Raw genomic sequence first — 26516 nt, forward strand, 5'->3', positions numbered from 1 at the left:
TGGGGAAGCACTGGTTCAGGGAACCAACTGTCCAGAGGAACATTTCAAATGTCTATAGAGGAATCACAAGGGGTGAAAAGGTATTAAACTGAGTGTTATATCATAATAGCTTTCTGTTTTTTTCAAAATATATACAAAGATAGTTTTCAACATTCACCTTATAAAACCTTGTGCTCCAATTTCTTCTCCCTACCTCTCCATTTCCCCCTACCTAGGCAGTAAGTAACCCAATATCGATTAAACATGTATAATTCTTCTAACATTTCCACATCTATCATGCTGCACAAGAAAAATCAGATCAAAAGGGGAAAAATGAGAAATAAAAAATCAAGCAAACACACAACAAAAATGAAAGTGAAAACATTAGGTTATGATCCACATTCAGTCCCCACAGGCCTCTCTCTGGGTGCAGATGGCTCTCTCTATCCCAGGTCTATTGGAATTGGGTCAAGTCCATTAAGTTGATGATCACATAATCTTCTTGTCACTGTGTACAATGTTCTTTTGGTTCTGCTCACTTCACTCAACATCCGTTCATGTAAATCTCTCCAGGACTCTCTAAAATCATCCTGCTGATCATTTTTTACAGACCATTATAATATTCCATTATATTCATATACCATAAATTATTCAGCTATTTCCCAGCTGAGGGACATTTGCTCATGAACTGAATATTATATAAATTAGGGTTGATTTCTTAGAACTACAGATTCAGAATAGGCAATAACTCTGAGACATACTACCTCCATCTTTTTATAGATGAGGAAACAGGCTCAGAGAAGGTAAGTGATCACACCTAAAGTACTGGAGTCACAAAGAGCAAAGCTAGAATTTGAATTTAGGTCTCCTGGTACACAATTCAAAACTCTTTCCTAGGTTTTTAAAAAATATATATTTAATTTTTTAAAAACCAATGTATATCCCTGTCACCTCTCTTCTCTCTCTTCTTGAGAAAGAAAGAAAAACAAAATGCACATTGGTCATATACAAAACAAATGTCTCTGTACTAAGAGACTTTTGTGAGGAGTTGGGTAGAATTGTTCATGCATCATCTAGAATAAAGATGGGTCATTGCATTGACCAAAGTTCTACTCACTTTGTTTTGCAACAGTTCATATAAGTCTTCTCAGTTTTCTGTGAAACCATAGATTTCATCATTTACTACAGCACAATAGTATTACATTACATTCATGTATTGTAATTTAGGGCAGATACAAGGTACAGTGTGGATAGAGCACTGGCCCTGGAGTCAAGGGAACTTGAGTTCAAATTCGGCCTCAGGCATTTAACACTTCCTAGCTGGGTGGCCCTGGGCAAATCACTTGACCCCCAATTGCCTTGCAAAAAAAAAAAAAAGAAAAAGAAAAGAAAGAAAGAAAAAAATATCATATGATTCAGATCAGTTCCAATAATCTTGTTATGATGAGAGCTATCTACACCCAGAGAGAGGACTATGGGGACTGAGTGTGTATCACAACATAGCATTTTCACAGCTTTTTATGCTGTTTGCATTTTGTTTTCTTTCTCAGTTTTTTGTTGTTTTTTTTTTTTGCTTCTTGATCTGATTTTTCTTATGCAGTAAGATAACTGTATAAATATGTATACATTTGTTGGATTTAACATATATTTTAATATATTTAACATGTATTGGTCAGCTTGCCACAATCTAGGGAGGGGATGAGGGGAAGAAGGAGAAAATTCAGAACACAAGGTTTTGCATGGGTCAATGCTGAAAAATTACCCAAGCATATGTTTTGTAAATAAAAAGCTTTAATAAAAAAAGAAAAATATATCATTATTTATTCTGTTTAGCCTGGGGGCAATTAGGTGGCAATTAGGTGGCACAATGGATAGAGTATTAGGCTTGGAATCAGGGAGACTATGAATCTTCCTGAGTTCAAATCTAACATCACATATATATATTACCTGTGTAACTACAAGCAGTCACTTACTCTGCCTCAATTCCTCACTTGTAAAATGAGCTGAAAAAGTAAATGATAAACCACTCCAATATCCAACAACAATAACAAACAACAAATAACAAATCCTCTATTTCCAGTTTTTTGCCATAACAAAATGCTGCCCCAATTATTTTTATATATGTAGATCCTTTTCCTCTTTGATCCCCTTAGAAGCATAAGCTAGTCATGGTATCACTGATCAAAGGATATGCACAGTTTAATCACTTTTGGACATAGCTCCAAATTGCTTTCCAGAATAGTAAAGCAACAGTATATTATTGTACTTGTTTTGTCACAGCCCTTCAACATTTTTCGTTTTTTATTTTTATCAACTTGGCCAATCTGATTGGTGTGAAGTGATAACTTAGAATTTTTTTAAATTACTCTTAAATTTGTATTTAAGCTGCATTTTAATTTGCATTATTATTTAGAGCATTTTTTTTCATGTAGCTGATAGCCTAAATCTCTTCCTCTAAAAACTGCCTCCAACAATTTTTCCATTGTACCACATAGCCTCTCTTCTGCCAATAAACTGTGACTCTGAATCTCATCATTGTATACAGAAAGAAAGGTAGGAGATTTCTTCAAGATTGAAAGTTCAATACACTGTGTAGATAACCTTTCAGGTCCCTTCTTACTCCAGCCATTCTATGGGGTGTGCGACACTTGAGTACCAAGACCAAGGCTTGGAGTCTATCATCTTACTTCACAAAGTTATGGTTGTTATGAGGATCAAATAAAATCATATATGTTTATTTTAAAAGTACTTTGCAAATTTTAAAGTACTATATGAATGTTATCTGTTACTATATGTCTTTGCTGCTGTTTGTCCTTCGTTCTCAAAGAGGACCATGATATCAAGGAAGTGAATTGGACTGAAGGGAGCGAGGGCTGTGCAAAGTCACCAGCCTCATTTTTCCCTCCAGAACCATCTAAGTTCAGTGGCCAGATATAGATCAGGACAAGATGACCTTGGATGCAATGGGAGAGCTTGGCCTTTTTAAGCTAAGGGCTTTAAGAGATCTGATTGAGGCAACACCCATTTAATGATTAAGGTTGGGTAAGAAATGAGGCAGATTTTTTTTTTATCTAGCTCAAAAACAAAACAAAACTCCCAAACTCCCATACTCCCATTTTCATAAGGGCACAAACAAGGAATCAGGATTTATATTTAACTCCTAAATGTATTATCTTATATTTACAAACAGCAAAGCTTGTGCTTTGTTAGGAGGATGGGAGAATTATTTTTAAAAATTTCTTCTTAAGAATTATAAATGTTTAACCTACATTGGATTGTTTGCTATCTAGAGGAGGGAGGAAGAGGAAAGAGGAGAAAAAAAAGAAACACTAGGTTTTGCAAGGGTGAATGTTGAAAACTATCTCTGCATGTATTTTGAAAAATAAAAATATATTATGAAAATGAAAAAATCTTATTTTAAACTTAACACACACCAAATAAAATGGGCATTTCCACATATATAATGAAAAAAAAAGAATTTACATGAAAATCTAGATTTATGGATAGCTGGTTTTTCTTTTAAAATAAACATAAATTCAACTTTCAAATCTATCCTATTTGTCTATGATTCTTCCTGGCTCTCCTGTTCTTTTAGGAAAAATACTAAAAGGCTTCTGAGAGCATCTAGACTATAACAGCCTAACCACTTAGAGATATCGAAATGGCTTAGGGAACAAGTGCATTGCCACCAACTATCAAGGAGCAAATCTTGGAGGAAAAAGAAAAAAAAAAAATAGGTATGGTTTTTTTGATCAACAGACGGGACCCAACTACAGCTGAGAAAGCACTAGACGAGGTGCCAAAAATTGGAGAGTCAGCCCAAGACATCAGAAATAAAGCCACCCACCCAGCACACAGGAGAGGTTTCAAACCAAGCCTGGGAACTATACAAAATATTCGTTAGCATTTGGAATTGTCCTCCCACAGTCTTCTAAAAATGGGATGAAGAAGAATTAGAGATGTTAGGAAGGTATTCAAGAATGCACACAAGGCAAGCTAACATAGACCCCTTGCCTAACAGAAATCAGGGTTGATCTCAAAGAAACTGTACAGTAGACTAGTTAACCCTTGGACTGTAAACCAACGGTATCAAACCCAAAGAAAAGGAGGGTCCGCTGAGCCATGTATATAAGGATCCCTTCAGGCTGCATATTGAGCAAGAAAACAACATTATTATTTTTATTATCTGTCTTTTATTGGGACTTTTATTTATTTTGTTAACTATTTTCCAATTACATTTTAATCTGGTTCAGAATGCCTTTGGGAGTAAAGTGGGTCACAAGAGCATCTCTGCTATAAACATAAGTTTTCTAAAACCAGAGATTATCTTTTGCCTTTGTCCTTCTAATGGTTAAAACAGAGTCTGGAACATAGGAGGTATTTAATAAATGCAAGTGAACTGATTGATTAAATAATTAAACATATAACCCAGCACACTAATTTTAACATCTTCATATTACTTATGCCTGGTATCACTGGAGATATTGCTAAGTATAGGAAAGATACAGAATAGGTTACCCCAAAGACCAGTGACTTTTATCTACTTGAATATCCAGAGGAATTAATTTTAAATTTTATTTATTTATTTTATATTTTCCTCCAGTTACATTTAAAACAATTTGTTTTACATTTGTTTTTAAGATTTTTGACTTCTAGGTTCTCTCCTTTATCCTCACCCACAATTAAGAAACTACATGTGAAATTATATAAAACATTCCCATAAAAGTTGTGAAAGAAAACATAGATCTCCCACCCTAATGAAAACAATAACCTTCAAGAAAAATTAAGTTTAAAATAAAGAGAGAGATAGAGAGAGAAATAGAGAATGCTTCCATCTATATTTAGAAACAATCAGTTCCTTTTCTAGGTATGGATTTTTTATCATAAGTCCTTCAGAGTAGAAGTGGATGATTGTACTACTGAGATTAACAAAGTAATTTACAGCTGGTCATGCCAGAATATTGCTATTACTTTGTATACAATATATATTCATTTTGTTCATGCAGGACTTTCCAGGTGTTTCTCCCCCCTACTCCCCCCAGAGCATCCTACTCATCATTTCCCAGAGAATAATAATATTCCATCAGAGAAACTTACTTTGAAATTTATTTTTACAATTATTATTGCTAATTGTATTTTCCCCCATTTATTCTCTCTTTACTTTCACACTGTTCCTCCTCAAAAATGTTTTGCTACTGACCACTCCATCTTTCAATATGCCTTTTCTTTTATCACCCTCCCTCCTTCCTATATTCCATTTCCCTCCTATTTTCCTGAAGGGTAAGATAAATTTCTATACCTCCATTTAGAGTGTATGTTATTTCCAAAGAATTAACTTTGTCCTAAAACAACAGAAAAGGGGTTTTAGATAACACAAAGGTCTTCTACCATATGTCTTTTCTGTGTGTCTGTGTGGGTATGTGAGGCAATTGAAGTTAAATGACTTGCCCAGAGTCAAACAACTAACATTAAGTGTCTGAGACTAGATTTTTTTTTTGTTATAGCTTTTTATTTACAAGATATATGCATGAGTAAATTTTCAACATTGATCCTTGCAAAACTTTCTGTTCCAAATTTTTCCCTCCTTCCCCCCATGCCCTCCCCTAGATGGCAAGTAATCCAATACATGTTAAATATATTAAAATATATGTTAAATCCAAAACATGTATACATATTTATACAGTTATCTTGCTGCACAAGAAAAAATGGATCTAGAAAGAAAAAAAAATCTGAGAAGGAAAACAAAATGCAAGCAAACATCAACAGAAAGAGTGAGAATTCTATGTTGTGGTCCACACTCAGTTCCCACAGTTCTCTCTCTGAGTGTAGATGGCTCTCTTCAACACTGAACAAGTGGAACTGGTTTGAATCATCTCAATGTTGAAGAGAGACACGTCCATCAAAATTGATAGTCATACAGTCTTGTGTATAATGATCTCCTGGTTCTGTTATGTATATGTATATGTATAATGCTTCTGCTCATTTCACTTACCATCAATTCATGTAGGTCTCTCCAGGCCTTTCTGAAATCATCCCGGTCATTTCTTACAGAACAATAATATTCCATAACATTCATGTACCATAACTTACTCAGCCATTCTCCAATTGATGGGCATCCACTCAGTTTCCAATGTCTAGCCACTACAAAAAGGGCTGCCACAAACATTGTGGCAAATATGGATTCCTTTCCCTCATTTATGATTTCTTTGGGATGTAAGCCCAGTAGTAACACTGCTGGATCAAAGGGTATGCACAGTTTGATAACTTTTTGAGCATAGATCCAAATTGCTCTCCAGAATGGATTCTTTCACAACTCCACCAACAATGTATCAGTGTCCTAGTATTCCCACATCCCCTCCAACATTCATCATTATCTTTTCCTAACATCTTAGCCAATCTGACAGCTGTGTAGTAGTACCTCAGAGTTGTCTTAATCTAATTGGCTAGATTTTGAACTCAGGTCCTCCTGACTCCAGGGCTGATGCTCTATCTACTGCACCATCTAATTACTCCAAAACAAAGGTCTTTTAACAAGATGCTCACAGCCATGCTATTCTACCCTACTTATGCTCAAACAGTGAATCAGGCTTCTTGAGGAAAGGGAAAGCTTTCAACTCATATCTCATCCATTGAGCCAGACCTCGAGATTTCATTATCTAAAAAAATGCTCCAATCTCTCACTCTGCATTGAATAGGTATTTAGTGTTAGTTGAAAGGAATATGTAAATAGTAATGTTAAATTAAAGAGAAGACACTGCATAACATTTGGACATGGAATTGATAAGACCTGGCAAAGAAATCTGACTAAGGACGCTTATTAGGAATGTGACCTTTAGAAGGTCACTTAACAATGACTTAGTTTTCTCATCTGTGGAATGAAAGGTTCTTGATGGCCAAAGGTTCCTTTTACATCCCAGGATCACTAGTATTACTTTAATACACTCATATAGAAGATGTTTTACAATGTTTCTAAATCTTGAGATAATTACTTAAGAAAAAGAATTTCATTAGAAAAATTTTGTACTCATTTTTACTGCCTAAGGAGCTCTGAGTTGGACAAAATTTCTAAAGAACCCTCACGTTATTCAGATTTTATGATTCTATGAAACTAATGCCCAAGATTCCAAGAAAATGTCTAAATTCCAACCCCCCCCATCCCAAATTTCTTTCCTTATGATTTCTTTAAAAAAAAAAAAAAATCTGTATAGAATTGCTGTTTGTAAGTGAGCCCAGAACTTGAATAAGAGGCTTTCTGGAGAAGACTGCATGATGCCTATGACATAGCTGACCTCAGAGTTGTGCTTTGGGAATCAATTCCTCAGGTTTTTTTCCCAGGACCTCTTTGTTCTTTATGAGCTGCTTAGAGCCTAGGAAATGGAGGCTAGCAGTGGTGAGGGAATGTGCTCCTTATGTGGGACTAATTTTTCTCCTGGGAGTACAAAGCTTAGCTAGCTTCTCAGGGAAAAGGACAGGACAAGGAAAAGACAAGATCAGGACAGGACAGGACAGGAAAGCAAAGCAAAGCAAAACAGAGGAAAGGAGAGGAAAAGAAAAGAAAGTGAAGGGAAAAAGAGGAAAGGAAAGCAAAGCAAAGCAGAGGAAAGGAGAAAAGAGGAGAGGAGAGGAAAGGAAAAAGAGACAAATAAATTGTTGATTTAAAAATGTTTCCCTTTTTCACAGAGTGCACACACACACACACACACACACACACACACACCTACCTCCAAATACACACACATAGCCTGACACCCTGGAAAATCTGGCTAATGGCTCGAATGTGAAGTTTGTCTCAGCCTGCTCAAGGAGGTTGTTCTACCCTACTTCTGAAAGTGAATTTGTGGCTGTGAGTGTGGGGGAAGAAATAAGAAACAGAAAAACAGCTTCCACCTACTTATGCCCCACAGCAAAGAAGAAAAAGAATAGTTCATAGGTGTCCTGCTGGTGAAAAAGAGAATATGGAATTTTTTAAAATGCAATATTAATTTACCAGTGCTCAAGGAACACCCTCAAACAGGGAAGCAAGTGGATTAGATAATGTTGAGTTTCTTTCAGCACTAAAGTTCTATGACTATGAAGCCTAAAGCTAAAGAGTTATTCTTCAGTGAGGTTTAAGTAATTTCCCTTTCTCAGTATCCTACCCTCCTTTTCAGTGGCCCTCAGTAATGAAGGTCAAAATGCATATCAGGGCAAGATCTGCCTCTTGGAAAGTCTTATGGTGCATGAGAGTTCAGGGTCCAACTGTCACACAGGTGTTCTGGAGAGAGACACACACACTTGGTGCAAATAAAAGAAACTTCAAAGTAAGAGACAAAAGTCAGGGTTATAGTGAGGAGTGTACATCAAGACCTTCCAAGCATCTAGGAGAGCTATGCCCTACAGTTCATTTCATGCTTCTTTGAATACATAGTGGCTTGTAATTCTGTCCAAGCCATTTAAAATACTCTAGACAACACTAAGCCTATAAGTTGCAAATAAGGTGTCAACTTACATTAGTAAAGGTAGTCTCCTTATCCAGAAGTTCAGATAGATAGATACATACGTACATATGGATATGTATGTATATACAAAAATGTGTATGTGTATATATATATATATATGTACACACACACACATATATATAAATATATGAAAATGATAGGTCCAATCCCTATCCCCAGCCTATAAACAAAACCTGGTTCCAAAAGATGGGGTTCTCTCCTTCTTCATCCACTACTCCCATGCAAAGTGCCTTAAACTCACACTTCAAACATGATAGAAAGCCACCCAAATAGCTATTCTTGATTTCTAAATGGGATTCTTGATCTATTAGGCTCTCTGATTTCTGGAGACTACACACACACACACACACACTCCAAACTCCAACAGTAATCTGTCTGTCACCTTCATTATGAAGAAGTCAAAATGCACATTTTAAAGCAACAACTTGGTACCAGACAACTATGTGAAAGAGTGTTTTTTTTTTTTTTCTTTATCCAAACAGGAAAGAGGAGTGGAGGGAGATGCAGAAGTATACAATGATAGGAGGGAAACACTATTCACAATACAGAGTAGTCTCCCAAACATGTGCCCTCTGATAACCCAAATGAATACTGGGCTAATATCTACAGGAAACAGATCTCGAGGAGCAGGATAGTAGCTCATCTCTTACTTTGAAGTTATTCCAAAAAACCTCAAGAACCCCAAACCACACCTTATCATTCCTCCTGAGAAGTGGCTTCAGATTATCTATTATTCCCAGACACAAACTTCTTTGGCTTTCTCCAGTTGTCAGGCTTTCTAAAAAGAGGAGCTGAAAGTTATGATTTTCCATTGGTTCTCCCTCCACAGAATGAGACACTAGCTTTGCAAGACATTCTCTTCTCTTTTCAACAAATTTTTAAGTTTTCCACAAGAGATAATGAAAGCAAGAACAGCATCCTTTAGTCCCAGTGTCTGAAGTAAAAAGGAATGAGGCAAGTTTCTCTACTGCTTCTCCTTTTGACAGTCCCAAATCATCCAGCTACCTAGAAGAGGTCTTATTTGTTGAGAATTCATCCCACTTCATTCCTCTGCTTTCTTCTTCTTTCCAAACAATTCAACAGGTTTCTTCAGAAGAAACTCATCACAACAGGTGCCAGGGGTGGTTCAAATATGAGATACAAATTTTTGGCTTTAAGAAGCTTACTATCTTATTAGAAAAACAAACCTAACACACCAGAGAGCAAGCAACAGGAAAATGCTACAGAATGCTAGTTTATAGAAGGCAGAGTTCAAAAAACGATCTCTAGAACTCAAAACTCTCCACAGATTGGTTCCAATCTGCCTTATTTATTTTATTTTGTTTATTTATTTTGCTGAGGCAATTACGGTAAGTGACTTGCTCATGGTGACACAACTAGGAAGTGTTAAGTGTTTGAAGCCACATTTGAACTCATCCTCCTGACTTCAGGGTTGGTCCTCTATCCACTGTGCCACCTAGCTGGGCAACCTACCTTTTTAACCTTATCTTTCACTTTTCCCCTTTATGCAATCTATGTCCCAGACAAATTATCTTTAATGACATTATCCTCACCCCCAACCACCTTTCTCAGCCAGCTCTCTCCCACCTAAAGTTTAACTCACCTTAATTTCTCCTTGAATAGCCTCCTCCCATCTCAATCTACTGAACATCTTCCTTACTTCAAGATAATCTCAGGTACTACCTCTTCCATGACACTTTCTCTTACTACTAACTGAAAGTGATGTGTCCTTCCTCAAATTTCTCCTAATCTTTTATTTGAACCTTTCCTTTGTCTTGTATTATAATGATTTGTGGATTTGTCCTTCCCTCCACCTTCTTAACTCATATACATCTTAAAAATAGGGACCCTGAACCTGGTACAGTTCCTTGCACTTAATAAGAGCTGAATAAATGTTTTTTAATTTGGATTGTGATAAATATTGGCAACAGTAGTCAGGGAATGATTCATGAAGGAGGAGGTAACCTCAATTGGGCTTTAATCTAAGTAAAGAAGACTTTAGGCAGGGAATATTAGATTGGATAGCTGGGACTGTTTTGGTCTTTTTGTTTTGGTTTGGTTTGTTGTTGTTTTTGTTTTGGGGTTTTTTTTTTTTTTGGTTGTTGTTTGCTTATTTTTGGTATCCTTAGTCATAAGCTCAGTTCTGGAATGTGCAGGTACTTAATAACTGTTTATTGATTGACTGAGGAATCAAAGGCAAGATGAGTATGAGCAGGAAGTGAAGAGATAAGTCTGATTAGAGCAGAGTGTTACTTTAGGGCAGTGGTCCTCAAACTTTTAAAATAGGGGGGCAGTTCACTGTCCCTCAGATTGTTGGAGGGCTGGACTATAGTAAAAACAAAAACTATGAACCTCAGCCCAGTGCCGGAAGTGTGCATTGCTAATGTGAGTTTAGGTCGAATGTCACTTCTGGTCTGATTTTGCTATAACCCAGGGGGCCGTATAAATGTCCTCAGTGGGCCGCATCTGGCCCGAGGCTGTAGTTTGAGGACCCCTGCTTTAGGGGAACAGTGAGAGATACAATTGCATCTAAGGAAGAATCTGAATTTGAAGGTTTTAGAACATTAGGATGAAGACTGTAAGTGATGGGGAGACATTGAAGGTTTCTGAGCTGGAGAAGGATAGCATTTAATAAACAGAATCTTTACTCATGATTTTCTTCTGTACAAATAGTTATGACAGTTAAAGTAAGAGCTGCCAGGTTCTACCTACCATCTTGAAAGGCAAAAGGATTTGATGATATTTGATGAGAGCAGGATTGGAAATGACCTGGCTTCCAAGCTTTGGATCAATGGAGGAACTTCCTGACATATTTGTGAGTATTTCTGCTTTCTTCCACACCTGTCACAAGCAGGGCCATGACTGCTTGCAGGAGGGTAAATTCCAAAAGCCAGGAGGAAAGTTGACTACTAAATCCTACAACAGATGAGGTGAAAGGTTTTACTTTACTTTATTCTGACATCTGCCTAAATTGTTAAAACACACACAAACTCATCCCTGTGGTATAGTAAACCAAGGCAATTGTTCTGGGCTCTGGACTTTGGGAACAGTTCTAGATGGTTGGAGGGGTGGAAGGAGTGAAGGAGAAAAAGGAATTGACTTGGACAGCTAATATTTAAAAAACAAACCAATCCCCCCAACTTCAGTCTACGTATTTACCTTCCCCATAACCATTATCCCATCCCTTCTCAAGGTTATTTCATTCATTTCAACAGACATTTGACCTCCATCAAAATGTTAAGGGATAGAGAAAAGGATGTCCACACAGAGTGACTTATCCTCCCCAGGGAAGGCTGAGATCACATACACGATTTTCCACTCTATTCCCTCAGACTCCAGGCTTCTCTCACTAACAGCTGGGGTATGGGTAAGGGTGACTGGCTCCAGGGGAATGAAGGGGTTCAATTGAGAAATAACAAGATCCAGGGGGAAGTCCAGGGGCTGATTAGATACTTGTTATTTTTTTTTCTCATTCTGGTTTTAAACCACCATAACAATTCCCTGAAGCTATCTACCTTGGAAGGTGAATAGTCTCAGAAATAGACACTTAAAAGTCTACATCTAGCCCATTCCTCATCCTTCCTCCTGTTTAACTCACTGGCAAGCAGTTCATCAGAGGATAACAAATAGAGGTTGAAATATTTATTGTTGTTTAATCATTTGCAGTCATGTCCAACTCTCTGTAACCCCTTTTTGTGGTTTCCATGGCAAAGGTACTAGAGTGGTTTGCCATTTTCTTCTCCAGCTCATTTCATAAATGAGGAAACCAAGGCAAACAGTGTTAAGTGACTTGCCCAGAGTCACACAGCTAGGAATTATCTAAGACTGGATTTAAACTCAGGTCTTCCTGCCTTCCAAGTCTAAAGTTCTACCCACTGCTCTAATTAAAGTATGGCTCTTCTAATATACCCTTCATTCATTTAACCCAGTCCTCATTGGACTTAGAATTGCAAAGGACTATATATAGAGATAATTTAATCCAATATCCTCTTCTTCCAAATGAAAAAACTGGGTTCCCCAGGGTCATATAAGGAATATACATAATAAAGCAGCATTCCTACATATTTCTTTCCCAAATACAAAATCTTTCTCCTCTGAGTTGCAAGGGTGTTGTCTTTTTGCGTTTGACATTAATTTATTAAGCACTTATGTGCAACAATGTCCTAGGCACCAGAGGAGATACAAAGTAGAAATCCTTCAATAACAGTATTTATTGAACACAAAATATAAGACTTCTCCTCACTTTATGACCTTACAACACATTCTGATTTGTGTTTCTCCTTTTTGTCACCTCAGTCTTCAGAGTAAGAGTTAACCACATTCTGAAGAAACCCACAAGGCAGCTAGGTGGCCCAGTGGATAGAGTGGTATCAGGAAGAACTGAGTTCAAATGTGGCCTCAGACACTAACTGTGTGATTCTGGGCAAGTCACTTAATCCGTTTGCCTTATTCTACTGGAAAAGGCAAAATGGCAAACTACTTCAGTATCTTTGCCCCTCTTCTCCAAGCCAACCCCCCTCACTCTCCCCTGCGGCAAAAAAAAAAAAAAAAACATGGCCAGTGTAAGGTCCATGGGGTCACAAGATTTAGACACATCTGAATGACTGACCAATGAGAAGCAAGAAACCCTCATAGTTCCCAACAGGAGCTACCACCTCCCTTTTTACATTACCCCTAAACAAAGCTGCTTAACACAAAACTTCTCTCACCTTCCTCCCCCACCCATGACAGAGGAACCACCATTTATGTAGGACTAACTGGCATTACTGACTGAATCAGGATAAACTTGGAAATCTCCACAGACTCTTTCTGGGATAAGTCCAGAGGCCACCAGAAGTATACAGATGTTAACAGCTATTAAAACCCAACAACAGGCAGAAGGGAGAAACCAACATTGATTCTCTTCACCAGCCTCCCTTTATGAGAATTCTGAAGGGGAAAAATTAAAAGATATGTTCTAGTCTCAACTCTGTCATTAAATAGTTATGTGACTAAAATGAGATGTTCAACCTGACTTCTCTTCAATGTTCAGATTAGTAAATCCAGGATACCACGCCCTTCTCTATGCATTTCACAGAATAATTGAGAGGATAAAATTTGAGATAATATGAGAACACACATTGAACAGATTTGAATGCCATACACAAAATGACATCATCATCATCTATAAAATAAGCCCTCAGATGTTGGCCATTAGATAGTATTCCCATAGCTCTTATTGCTTATAAAGAGACTCTCTCCATCCAAAGACCCCACCCCACCCCCATCCCCAAGAACAAATCATTGCTTTGAAAAGACAAAAGAGAACTTAGAAACAGAACCAGACCTGGTAGGAAACAAAGCCCTCAACTCCAACCCTGTAAAAGCCAAAACCGTGACTCTGAGCCAGCTGGGAGCAGGACAAAAACACGTCATCCCGGACGTGCACGGGCACACATGCTTCCAATATGCAGGAGAGAGGTGCCAAGCCTATGGGACTTGGTGAGAGCCAGTACAGTAGAGACAACAGAAAGACGAATGGCTTTGGAAGGATAAGCCTTAGCTCTAGAGTCTAATCTGCATAACTCCTGGCCCAAAGGACATGTTGCTAAGAAGACCAAATCAACAGCTGGCTGTCCATCCAAATCCATTAGCCAAAGAGGATAGACTGAGCAGCTCCCTGGTGTTCAGTCCTAGGGTAAAAACACTAGACTCTAAATCCAAATAATTGGTTTTTATAGAAAACTTTAAAGTTCACAAAGCACTTTATGTATATTTCTTCATTTGAGGCTTACAGTCACTAAGGTTTATATATATATATATGTAAAATATATATATATAAATAAATCAACACACACACACACACACACACACACATATATATGTATATATCTTAGAGTTAGAGGTGTGTGTGTGTGTGTGTGTGTGTGTGTGTGTGTGTGTGTGTGTGTGTATTTTCCTCATTTTGCAGCTAAGGAAACTGAAATTCATTAAAACAAAGTAATTCCCTATTAAACACAAAAAATAGTTCCAAAGGAATTTAGAGTAGAAGGAGATGAATAAAGACTGCAGTTACCAAGAAAGGCTTCAGAGAGAAGATAGGACAAAACCAGAAGTATGATTTCAAAAGGTAAAAAAGGCCATCAAAGGTGGCAAGAGCTAAAAAGTATAATAGCATAAAGACAGGAATAAGCATGGCTGCCTCGTAGAATAGTGAAAAGATACCCAGAGCAAAATCTTCTATTGCTGTTCCCTGATAACCAAAACATGACCACAGAGAAGACATCACTGACCACTGCTTCTAAACCATAGGTGCCATTTATCTAGACCAGGAGAATCCTCAGACTTTGTTTTCCTGGTTGGTAATGTAAAAGGTGAAAAAAAGGTCATCTCCCATTGCATCCAGGCTATCTCCAGAGCTCCTGATCTGTATCTTGCCACTGGACTGGAATAACTCTGGAGAAAAGAGTGGGGCTGATGAGTTTGAACAGCCCTGCCTCAATTAAATCTAATTCACTTGCAAGTCAAGACAGCAGTCTTCTGAGGTCACTGGTCCTCTTCAAGAACCACAATTTTAAAAGTATGGAACATACAGAGTTCTAGGTACACTAAAGCTGCACAAGGAACCACAGTGAGGTATCTCAGCAGCATCAGCTAAGATTAATTAATGATTCCTGTTTCTTATGCCTCTTAGAAGAAGTCTCTAATTTACACCACTGAGTTACAAGTCAGGATTTCAGCCATGAAAGAACTTGGGGATCCTAATAGAAAAGTTCAGACTAATCACAATAAAGACAGTTTCTGTCCCTGCCTTTAATTTAAAGAGTTTACAACCTAGTTAAGAGAAAAAGAATACAAGATTAACACATCTTAACATTAGTGTTTAATGTTTTAGAGAATAGGTTAGGTGTCAAGACCAAAATTTAAGATATAGAAAATAAACACTACAAACGTTAAGGAAGAAAGACACTCAGTATTAAACATCCAACTGCCTGGGAAGATGCACAAAGAAACCCATTGTCAAATAATACCCCAGAAGAGGTATACAAGACTGGAAAATGAAACACTAAAAGAAAAAATGAACTCTGATTAATTGCAATAACCAATAGTGATGCTGCAGAACAGATAATGAAGTTTATTTCCTTTCCTTTTAGTTACGAGGTGGGGAATTATGGGTACAGATTTTTGAATATTCTGCCAAAAATGGTTTGGAGCTATTGGGAACCAAAGTGACAGACTATATTTGATAATGTTGTAAAAAAGAGAAAACATCAATAAAACAAAAGAAAAAACCAGCAATAAGAAAGATAGGAAAGGAAGAAAGTACGAAGGGAGGGAAAGAAGAAAGGAAGGGAGGGAGAAAAAGAAGGAAGAGAGTAAAGAAGAAAGGAGAGAAAATAGGGAGGGGAAGAAGACATGAGAGCTAAGATGGAAGAATGCCAAAAGGGGAATCCAAAGGTAGAAAACTTTGTTGGCTGGTCCTTTATGACATTAACTGCTGTCATTTCCCTTCTGAAGAGAATATAAGTTCCTTGAGGACCAAATAGTTTTATCAATCAAAAAAGCATTTCTTATGTACTAAAAGAGAGAATCTGGAATTCAAAGTTTTAAAAACCAATATAAAAATTGTTTTAAATGTAACCGGGGGAAAAACAAATACAAATATAATCTTAAAAAAAAAAAACAAAACCATTTCTTAAGGCTTATTTGTATAACAAAGATACAAAGAAAAGAAAAAACAAAAACAAAAACCTCCTCAAGAAACACAATCTAACGGGGATTGTGAACAACCAGATATGTACAATGTAAATGAGAGGGCAGATTAGTGGCTCAGTGGATAGAATGGCAGGTCTGGAGTCCGAGTTCAAATTTAGCCTCAAACATTCAGTAGCTGTGTGATCCTGGGCAAATCACTTCACTCAACTGTAAAATGAACTAGAGAACGAGATGGCAAACCATTCCAGCATCTTTGCCAAGAAAACCCCAGATGGGGTCACAAGATACAACTTAAATGACTGAATAACTACAACTGAAAGGTAATCCCAGAGGAAAGACTTGTAATAGAGAGGTACAGGAAAGATTTCTTGAAGAAGGTAGGATTTGAACAGTTTTGAAAGTTTTTAAAATGCAGAAGATGAAGGTGAGGAAGATTTCATTTTATCTTTGCAGCCCCATTGCCTTACAAACAAAGTACATGGAATTTAGGAGATCCTTAATAAATGCTTGCTGATTGATTTAAAAAATGTTTTTTAAGATTTTTTTTGGCAGATCAACTCCCAAAAAGAGACCAATCAAGGCTTGGAGGGCAAACCTTGACAACCTCTAACCCAACTGTTCAGCATGTCCCTACCCCTAGAAAAAAGGGAAGCACAGAGCCTTCCTGAAAGGAAAAAAATAGAAAGGATAAGCTTCCTCCACCGGCTGGCTTCCCCATTCCCTCCCCCTCACTCGAGCTTATCTCTCCCCAAACAATAAGAACTCTTAGCTGAGCACTGCAGTATGACTCAGATGAAGTCCGTTCCCATCTCCAGATACAACTCCCTTTCTTCTGGGAGAAATCAGCGAGGACCAGGAAGTACTTTCCTGGAGCTCCAAAGGGCAGTATCAGGACCCACACAAATATTCCCAGGGGTGAACATGGCCTAGAGTCTGTGATCCATCATCAATGTAGCTACTCTAGATATCCACTCTGACTTCATCATCTAGAGTGGTTACTGGGGCATAGCTCACACCTTCCTCCCCCTGAGCTTGTACCTATAATCTCCTGCAAAAAAAAGACCGAGTTTGAACCAAAGGCCAATGCAGGATTGTGCAAAAGTCAGGGAGCAGTGAGCCCCCAGGAGAAGCCTAAGATGAAGGATATCTAACAACCCCTGTGTCCCTAAAGTTGATTCCTCTTCAGAGAGCATTGGACCTTAAAGTAGGTGGCAACAAATATGCAGGTGAGAATAGCTAGATACACATGTACCATGAATGCATACCTACACACGCCTATACATACACACACAGTCTGTCAAGGAGGACCCAATGCCAATTCCGAGCTTCCATTCCAGCCACTACCACCTCTGATGACCACCCTCCAGGACCTCTGCTAGAATGCAGCTGCCATCACAAGTAGCTTTCTCTCCTGGACACTTCAGACAAAGGCAGCTGCCCCCAGTGGACCGAGTGGGTACACAACCCCATACAGCTGTCTCCAGGCAGAGGAGATACTAATCAGGCCTCCTCCTAAGAAAAGCACCCATAAATCACAAGCAACAAAGGATGCAACTCCCTCCCTAAGGGAAGCTCTCATACCCCGGCAAAGCCCTGAAGTCTGTTACTTGTAATGCCCCCTTTTGACGTGAGAGGGTACCAGATCGAAGACAGCTTATTCCACAAGACATTTGCCACAGGCCTCATTGCAGAAGCCTTCTCCTCAATTTTGCAGAAACTCCAATGTGTGAACTCCCCCCAGGCCTCTTGACTCATCCCAAACCTTGGATATCCATTTTCTCAGAATATTCAAAGACTCCCAGGTTTGGACAAACTAAACAGGCAAGCCTTCAGCTCCCCAAAAGCCAAGGAATCATTTTCCTTGCCATGCTAACATGACTAAATTCAAATAATCTCCTTCCTTCTTTTGTTTATGACTGTTTAACTGGAGTTCAGCTAACTGGCTGCTCCAATGTCAAATGGAGGAATCTTTGATGGCCCTCAGCCGGCAGTCCAGCTTCTCTCTAAACCCTGCACTCATTCATTTTTTTGGTACCAGTTCCCTACTCACACTAAATAGGAAACCACCTCCAATCCACACAAAGCAGAGCCAAGATCCTTAAAGCTGCCAGTATTAAAATAAGAAATTAACAAATGCTCTAACCCTAATATTTCACCAAGGGAGAGCCTCTGTCTTGGAACTTCAAGGGCTCAGTTTACCCCACTTATTTAATGAGGGGATTCCGACTAAATCATCTCAAGGAGCTCTTCCAATTCTAGCATTCTGTGAGGCTATGATTTAGGACAGAGACAGAGATAAAAGGGAGGGAAAGGAAGAAAACAAACATTTATTAAGCACCTACTATGTATCAGGCACTATGCTAAGTGTTTTACAAATATTATCTCATTTAATCCTCAAAACACCCCCAGGAGATTGGTGTAATTATGATCTCATAATTGAGACTGAGAGAGGTTAAGTGACTTGTGCAGAATCACCAGATAGTTGATCTCTGAAGCCACATTTGAACTTAGATCTTCCTGATTCCAGGCCCAGTTCTTTATCCACATTTCAACATTCAACATGGTTGGCAGTCAGAAGACCAGGATTCAAAGTCTGCTGTGCTACTTATTAGCAAAGACATCTGTTTTCTGATTTGAAAATCCAGGAGGTTGAATTAGATCATCTCTAAAATGTCTTTCAGATTTAACTCCATGATCCCATGCATTTAAAAGAAGCAGAATCCAGGGAAAAAAAAAAAAATGAAAAAAAAAAAACCTTCCTCTTTCCTTGACAGAGCTAGGTGCATATGGGTGGGGAATATTGTATATACCATCAAACAATTAATGTGTTTATTAGTTTTGTTGAATTGACTTATGGGGAGAGGGAAGTAGGAGAAATATATTCAGAAATGAAGATTATATAAAAACAAAAGCTACCTATAAAAGCAAAAATAATTTTTAGAAGGGAAAAGGCGAGAAAGAATGTCATCATTTGCAAAGAGGATGGGAAGTAAGGGAATGGTAATGTTTCTCAAATCTAGTCGAGAGAGCAGAACAACGGAAAACAGGAATTCCTATGAGAGGGCTATACACACAGCTCCCTGAAACAAGGGAGTCTGGCTGTGCCCTAAGTTTATCAGCATTGCTGCCAACTTTCTTGACTAACCACAAACCACACACAGCCCTCAAGTGGTATGGCCGTTGTGAGTACACAAGGCAAGTCTGCCTTCTGGATGGATGCCTGTCAGTCACTCCCCCATAGATGCCTGAATTCTGGCCAGGGAAGACAGAACAGCAATTGACAGGTGTATATACCACCCAGGGCAAGAAGGATGTCCAGCTTATTTTTTAGACTTCTCCCTCCAAAACAGTCCAATGAAACTGATCAACAATCCCATAAAGAATGATACAATCAATCAATCAACATTTATTAAGCATCTATTGTGTTCCAGGTCACCAATAACCATAAGACCCATAGGAGATAGTGACTCCTACGAGAAATAACAGATAAAATCCAGAATAGCCTTAACCTCCCAGAGCTACTGAAATTGGACACCACGAACAAATGTGAACACAACTGTCTTCAAGAAAAAAATCCCAACCACCACTCCCCATTGGCCACTTCTTGCAAGAAGGAAAAAAGTTGGCTTTGCAAGGGAAAAGTCACTTGAGCTTCTGGGACTGAGTCAATGATAAACTCAAGGTTTGTCTTGGGTGCAAGACCAGTCAAGCCTCAGGTCCAAAGGGGAGGCATTTTAGGGTGACTTTTTTCTGATGCCCACAGGGATTAAAATGGAATTTACCATCAGTTTAAAGCCACCACCATGTCTATGGCTAATCTATGCAAACAGTTCTGCATCTTGTGTAGAGAGTACCCAAGAAGGCAAAAATGGTGATCAACCAAGAAAGGAACACAGCTCAACAAGCCAACACAAATCACTGCAGCTCCTTGCAAGCCCTGAGAAGAGACAGGGCCCCAGGCACTGTAATGTGGTTTCAAGGAGACAGCTGGTCAGTGTTAACACCAGGCCAAGAGACATAGACTTTCCTGCAGAAATCAGGTTCCCGCACGGTTTTAACGATTATTATCTCCCACCTTTCCTTTTTGCCAGGGCACTTTGTTTACACTGATTAGAAGCTGTCCTCACCACAGTGTCAGGGAGGAAAACAAAACCTCCAGAGCCACAAGAAGGGGACCATATCCAGGAGTCCTGCTACCTTGGGATGGGGGTGGGGTTGGGAAAAGGTAATCCACCTGATGGAGTCCAAAGCCGGGGGGTGGGGGGGCGGATTTGAGAGGAAAGGCTCAGAGGTGATTCCTGAAAGAGCTGGGAGCTAGCCCCTTTTCAAGCCCTCCAGAGGGAGTCCGTTCCCGTGGTGGGAGGCGGGAGGGGGGAGATCGGCGGAGGTGGACAGTAAAGGAAGAGATGAGAGGTATGAAGGAAGAAATGAGATCGAATGGGGCATATTTCCATCTTCCCAAGCCGCCCTCAAGCTTTGCATTAAACTGCGAGCCCTAAAACTGGACATGGGGGATTTTTCTGTCCCGAGTTGACCAAGTCAGATTCTATACCCCCTTCCTCATCAATGCCCAATCATCGTATTCTCTGGAAAGGCCCCATTCTGGCTAAGAGGAACCCAGATTGCAATATTCTTCCCAAACCAAAGTGTCTAAAATGGAAGAGTTCCTCCGCAGTCCTTAGTCAGTTAGCCTCCCCACCCCACCGTGGGAGCCACTGGAGGCGGAGCGGAGGAGCATTGGGGAGGCTGCCCAATCACCCCCGCACGAACACAGACACCCGTGGGGGATGGGGGAGGTGACACTCACCTGCTGGTATTCCGTGTCCTCGGGCCGGAACTGGCTGCTCGTCGTCTCCCACTGCAGGTTGAAATGGGGCAGCCGGTGCAAGAGATTCACCCACCAGGGCGCGGAGTAGCTGACCCCGGCCATGGGCCCGGCTGTCCGCGGGGGATTCCGAGGGGTGGGGGGTGGACGGCTGGGGGCGGGGGTGGAAAAAAGCGGGGGGAGATGCCTGCCTCCTGGCCGCCTCTCCCTCCCTCCCTCCTCTTCCTCCGCCTCCCCTGACTCCCCGGCCCTGGCTCTAGGCTCAGCCGCGTGGGGCCCCGGCTGCCATCCGGCTTCTACTTGTCTCGGGGCTCCCGGGCAGGAGGGCTGATGAGGGGAGGGTTATGGGGCCAGGGTCCCCCGCTGCCCGGACGGCATTCTGCCCGCTTCCCGCATCGCCGGTCTGCAAACGAGCCAGCAGCCTGAGCGCCCCCGACGTGCTGCGCTGCACTCCGCTGCGCTCCGCTCCGATCCTCTCCTCCCCACTGCCTGCTCTTTGTTCGCAACCACTGCCACCACCACCGCCGCGGCGAGAGCTGAAGCTCCCCGCCTCCCCACCCCCAGTCCACCCCCACCCCACCCCCACTTCCACCCGCCGCGCCCCCTTAGCCTCCATTGGTCCCGCTTCCTCGGAGCCACGCCCCCTCCCGTTTATGGGACCCGCCCTCTTCTCCCCCCCAGACCCGCTTCTCCTTCCCTAGCTCGCCTTTCCATTCCCAAATTCACTATGTTCCTCTTGGAGTCGGTGAGCGTTTTTAAAAACCTACGCCGTGCCCGTGGGCCGGGTCAGTCCCTTAGGAACTGAGATTTCGAGGACTATGGACTCTTCAGTCTATCCATAGAGGCAGCTTTCCAAGAAGCTGACTTTAGCCGGACACAAGGCAATGTGTACATTTAATCTTCACGCTGTGTGTCCCGCATTGTCTGAGTTCATTAATGGCTCCCGCCTGACCGCAGCCTCCGAGGGTCGGCACGTCAGGCTGTCGGCCCCTGGAGCCCTGGAGGGCTCCGGAGTCCTGCTAACGTAGGAAGCGTCGGGGCTGGCGGGCCCTCGAAGGCAGATACAGTAACCGAGTTTGAGGGGTTGTTTCTTTTTTGGTGATGATGATACAGACAGACTCGGAGTCAAGAGGTCTGAGTTCTAGTCCGCCTGCGACATTATTACCCTTCCTTGTCTACCTGCCAAACAGAGATGATCAATGCAGCTGTCCGGCCTACCTCCCAGGGAAATAATGAAATGGAGTAATATGCAGATAGATGACACAATAAAGAGATTATTTAGCCTGGAGTCAGGAAGACAAATTCATATATGATCCCAAACACTTACTGGCTGTATGACCTTAAGCAAGTAATTTAATTCTGTTTGCCTCAGTTTCTTCATCTGTAAAGTGGAGATAATATCACCTCTTCCTAAAGTTGTAATAAAATAATATTTGTAATGTCCTTAGCAAAAGTGCTATGTAAATGATAGCTCTCATTTTTAAATAAATTTAAAAACTATATATTGTGTCCAGCTCTTTGAAACTGCATTTCAGGTTTTCTTGACAAAGATACTGGAGCTTATTTTTACAGCTGAGGAAACTGAGGCAAATAGGGCTAAGTGACTTGCCCAGGATCATACAGTAAGTAAATGTCTGAGGCAACATTTGAACTCAGGCAGAGGAGTCTCCTGATTCCAGAACTGGTCCTCTTTCTCCTGAGCCACCTAGCAGGCAGTAAATGCTTAATAAATATTTGTTAATCTATTTTTTAAAGTCTGTATCTAAACATTTATATCTATATCTAAAAGCCCTTATCTCTGGATAGATTTCAGAGTGTCCTTGAATGTGGATGGATGGTTAAAAAAAATACAGCTTTATTGTCACTCATTTCTAACTGAAGTGAACCTTTTCCTTCAACTATTTGAAATATTTTTGAGGAGGAATCCATAGATTTTCATCAGATTTTCACCAAAAACAATCACCTGGTCCTATATAACTCCCAAGACTGAGAGATCTCATTAGATTTTTAACTCCATTTTACAGATGAAAAAAAACCAAGGGTGGGTAAGTGACCTGACCCCATATTTATCCCCAGACAATCAGCCTAATACAGAATAGCTCATTTAGTTGGTTGACCATTTTTTTTTAGGCCACAGTAACTCATAAAGGTCTACTGAGGTGTGGGAAGGTTATAACCTGACTGGGTGGAAGGAACATCCATACTGATGAAATTACAATCTTCTGAAGTAAAAAGTATAGAGAGATAAGGTATTAAGACTGTTATTATCATCCTGAGCCACACCCCTGGGACCTTGTCTGTGCATCAGTTCTGGTTAGTAGTCCCTGCCGGGGATTTTTCAAAGCCTTAAGCCTTCTAGTCTGGTATTAGTCACTGCCATGTTCTATTTCTGTTCATCCCATTTTCTGAGTCATGGGCTTTCCAACTCTGTTTTTTTTTTTTGCATTTTCCCTTCCCCCAAATCTCTTTTGGGATCTTTTCCCCAAAGTGTTTTGGGGAAGTTCTGTATTCTCTACAGAAGGGAAAGGTGGCACTGACTTTGGAAGTGCTTTGGGCTGCAGATCAGCTTCTCTCCTAAGAGCTCATATTACATTTTACAATTTACAAAGTGCTTTCCTCACACCTTTGTCAAATTTCACCCCAATGTCATTTTCTGCAAACCAATTTTTTCAGTCATGTCCAATTCTTCATGATCTCATTTGGGGTTTTCTTTGTAACTACTGAAGGGGTTTATCATTTCCTTTTCCAGCTCATTTTACAGGATTAAGTAACCTGCCCAGAGTCAAACAGCTAGTAAGTCTAAGGTTAAATTTGAGCTCAGGTTTTCCTGATTCCAGGTCCAGTACTCTGTCTACTGCACTATCAGGCTGGTCCCACAGACCAACAACTGTCTTCCAAATCTGTCATTATCACAATCCCTCACTTTCCCTGATGGTATCACTAGAGAGATTTCTCTCTGTCCCACCATCTGTTTCTTGCCTACTCTAATTCCAAATATAAGATTTCAGTCCCCTGATTCTTTTCTTCTTTTGGTAAAGACTATAGAGCAAGGGTTCTTAACTCTTTTTATGTCATGGATGTTCAGTGATATGCTCATAAATGTTTAACAACCAGTTCTTCAAAAGAAGAAAAAAAATACATACATATATATGTATATATTATAAGTCACACTTTCAAATTTAATCTGCATTATTTACATTTTATCTATCACTTATTTGAATGAATAATCAATACAACAATAAATTAAGTCCTGATTTGTAGTTTTTGCTGATTTCAGAGGTAGAAATGCTCTCACTGAAAATTTCATAATTGGCTCTCCAAAGCTGGAGACTTTTGGTTGTCTGGTGAAGTCCATGAACCCCTTCTTTTTAAAATTTATTTTTATTAAAGCTTTTTATTTTCAAAACATATGCACAATTTTCAATATTCACCCATGTAAAACTTGTGTTCCAAAATTTTTCCCTCAATTCCCCTCACTCCCACCCCAGATGGCAAGTAACCCAATATATGTTAAGCATGTGCAATTCTTCTATACATATTTCCACATTTATCATGCTATACAAGAAAAATCAGATCAAAAAGGAAAAAATGAAAAAAAAAGCAAAATGCAAGCAAACAATAGCAAAACGAGGGAACATTCTATATTATGTCCACAGTCAGTTCCCATAGTCCTCTTTCTGGGAGCAGATGGCTCTCTTTCTCACAAGACCATTGCAACTAGCCTGAATCATCTCATTGTTGAAAAGAGCCATGTCCATCTGATCATCTTATAATTTTGTTGTTGCTCTGTATAATGATCTCCTGGTTTTGCTCATTTCATTTAGCATTAGTTCCTGTAAGTCTCTCCAGGCCTCTCGGAAATCATCCTGCTGATCATTTCTTATAGAAGAATAATGAAATCTAGTGCTTTCATTTTAACAATGAGGAAACTGAGGCAAACAGGGTGAAATGACTTGCCCAGAATCACACAAGATAGTATCAGAGGATAGATTTGAACTCAGGAACATGAGTCTTCATAACTCTCAGCTTGGCGCTCTCCTCACTGCACCACTAAGCTGTCTTGTTCTCAAGGAACTCATATTCTAATGGGACAGTCAAGGTATAAACATGTAAACAACTATGTACAAACAAAGCACATATAGGATCAATTGGAAATAGTCATCAGAGAGAAGGTACTAGAGTTAAGGAGGACCAGAAAAGGCTTCCTGTAGGAGATAGCATTTTAGCTGGGACTTAAAGGAAACCAGATGACAAAGATGAGAAAGACGGGCATTTTAGAAATGGGGAACAACCAATGAAAACATCTAGAGTTGGAAAAATTCTTGTGACTGAATCTATGATCCTATGAAAAGCCAAGGGTTAGTCACTATGAGAAGGGGTAAATTGTAAGGTTTTCTTGGCAGTGATAATGAAGGGATTTGCAATTTCTTTTTTCAGTTCATTTTCCAGATGAGGAAACAGAGGCAAATAGGGTCAAGTGACTTGCCCAGGGTCACACAGCTAGTAAGTGTCTGAGGGCAGATTTGAACTCAAGAAGATGAGTCTTCCTGATTCCAAGTCCCTATTCATTGTGCTATTTAGCTGTCCTTAGATTTCTATCTTTGAGGGGAGTGAGTTTTATTTTTCTTTTCTATAGGGAAAGAAATTTGGAATCATTAATGATTGGCCAGAACTAAAGAAAATGTTAGGCAAAGTTCAAATTCCCCATTTCTAGGCCACCTGCCCAGTTGTCTTTTAATTTACAATGGTTAGGATTAATGAGAACTGGGAATGATTTATTTACTAGTTTGTATGGCTCTAGAGCCTTGGCACTTAAATGTTCCAAACAGAACTTGAGCTGCAAACCTATAAAGTCATCTCAAAGTGTGAGTCTAATAAACTGCTGCGTAAATCCCACGTGGACAAGGCACAAGACTCCACATTTCTACACAGACAATAAAAGTGAATGGGAAAAGGAAAAGCACGTAGAAGGACTAGGTGCCAAAGAGAAGGAACACAGGACTAAGAGTTAGGCTCAGCAGCAGAATACAGAGCAAGAGTGATGATCTGGAGCTATCACAGTATCTACAGTCAAATCAATCAATCAGTCAACATTTATTAAGTGCTACAGTGTGCCCATGCCAAATTCTAGGAATACAAAAAAATGTTAAAAAAAAAAAAAAAAGAAAATAGCCTGAAGGAGCTTAAAATCCAATAGGGGAGAAAATGTGTAAATAAATATATATTTTTAAAACTATTTACAGGATAAATAGGAAATAGTTAATAGAAGGAAGGCACTGGAATTGAGAGGGATTGCAGAAGGCTTTCTGAACAAGGTGGGATTTTAGTTGGGACTTAAAAGCAATCCAGGGAGATCAGTAGTTGGAGCTGAGGAGAAAGAACATCCCAACTATGGGGGACAGGCAGAGAAAAGGCCCAGAGATGATGAGGCGTCTTTTCACGGGACAAGACAACATCGCTAGTTTAAAAATATATGTTGGGGAGTAAGAAGACTGGAAAGTTAGGAGGAGGCTAGGTTA

General features: G+C 39.8%; 1 protein-coding gene across 1 annotated transcript in view; it reads right to left on the minus strand.

Annotated features, from left to right (window-relative positions):
* The window catches only part of TTYH3 (tweety family member 3), a 180964-nt gene extending 159429 nt beyond the window's left edge, over positions 1-21535 (minus strand). Inside the window, exon 1 of the mRNA XM_074281175.1 lies at positions 20980-21535. Within this exon, the coding sequence (XP_074137276.1) occupies positions 20980-21102 (123 nt within the window). The 5' untranslated portion in view covers positions 21103-21535. The remainder of the gene's footprint in view (positions 1-20979) is intronic.
* Between the last annotated feature and the right edge of the window lie 4981 nt (positions 21536-26516).

The sequence above is a fragment of the Sminthopsis crassicaudata genome, chromosome 1 (assembly GCF_048593235.1).
Source record: "Sminthopsis crassicaudata isolate SCR6 chromosome 1, ASM4859323v1, whole genome shotgun sequence".
Classification (NCBI taxonomy): Eukaryota; Metazoa; Chordata; class Mammalia; order Dasyuromorphia; family Dasyuridae; genus Sminthopsis; species Sminthopsis crassicaudata.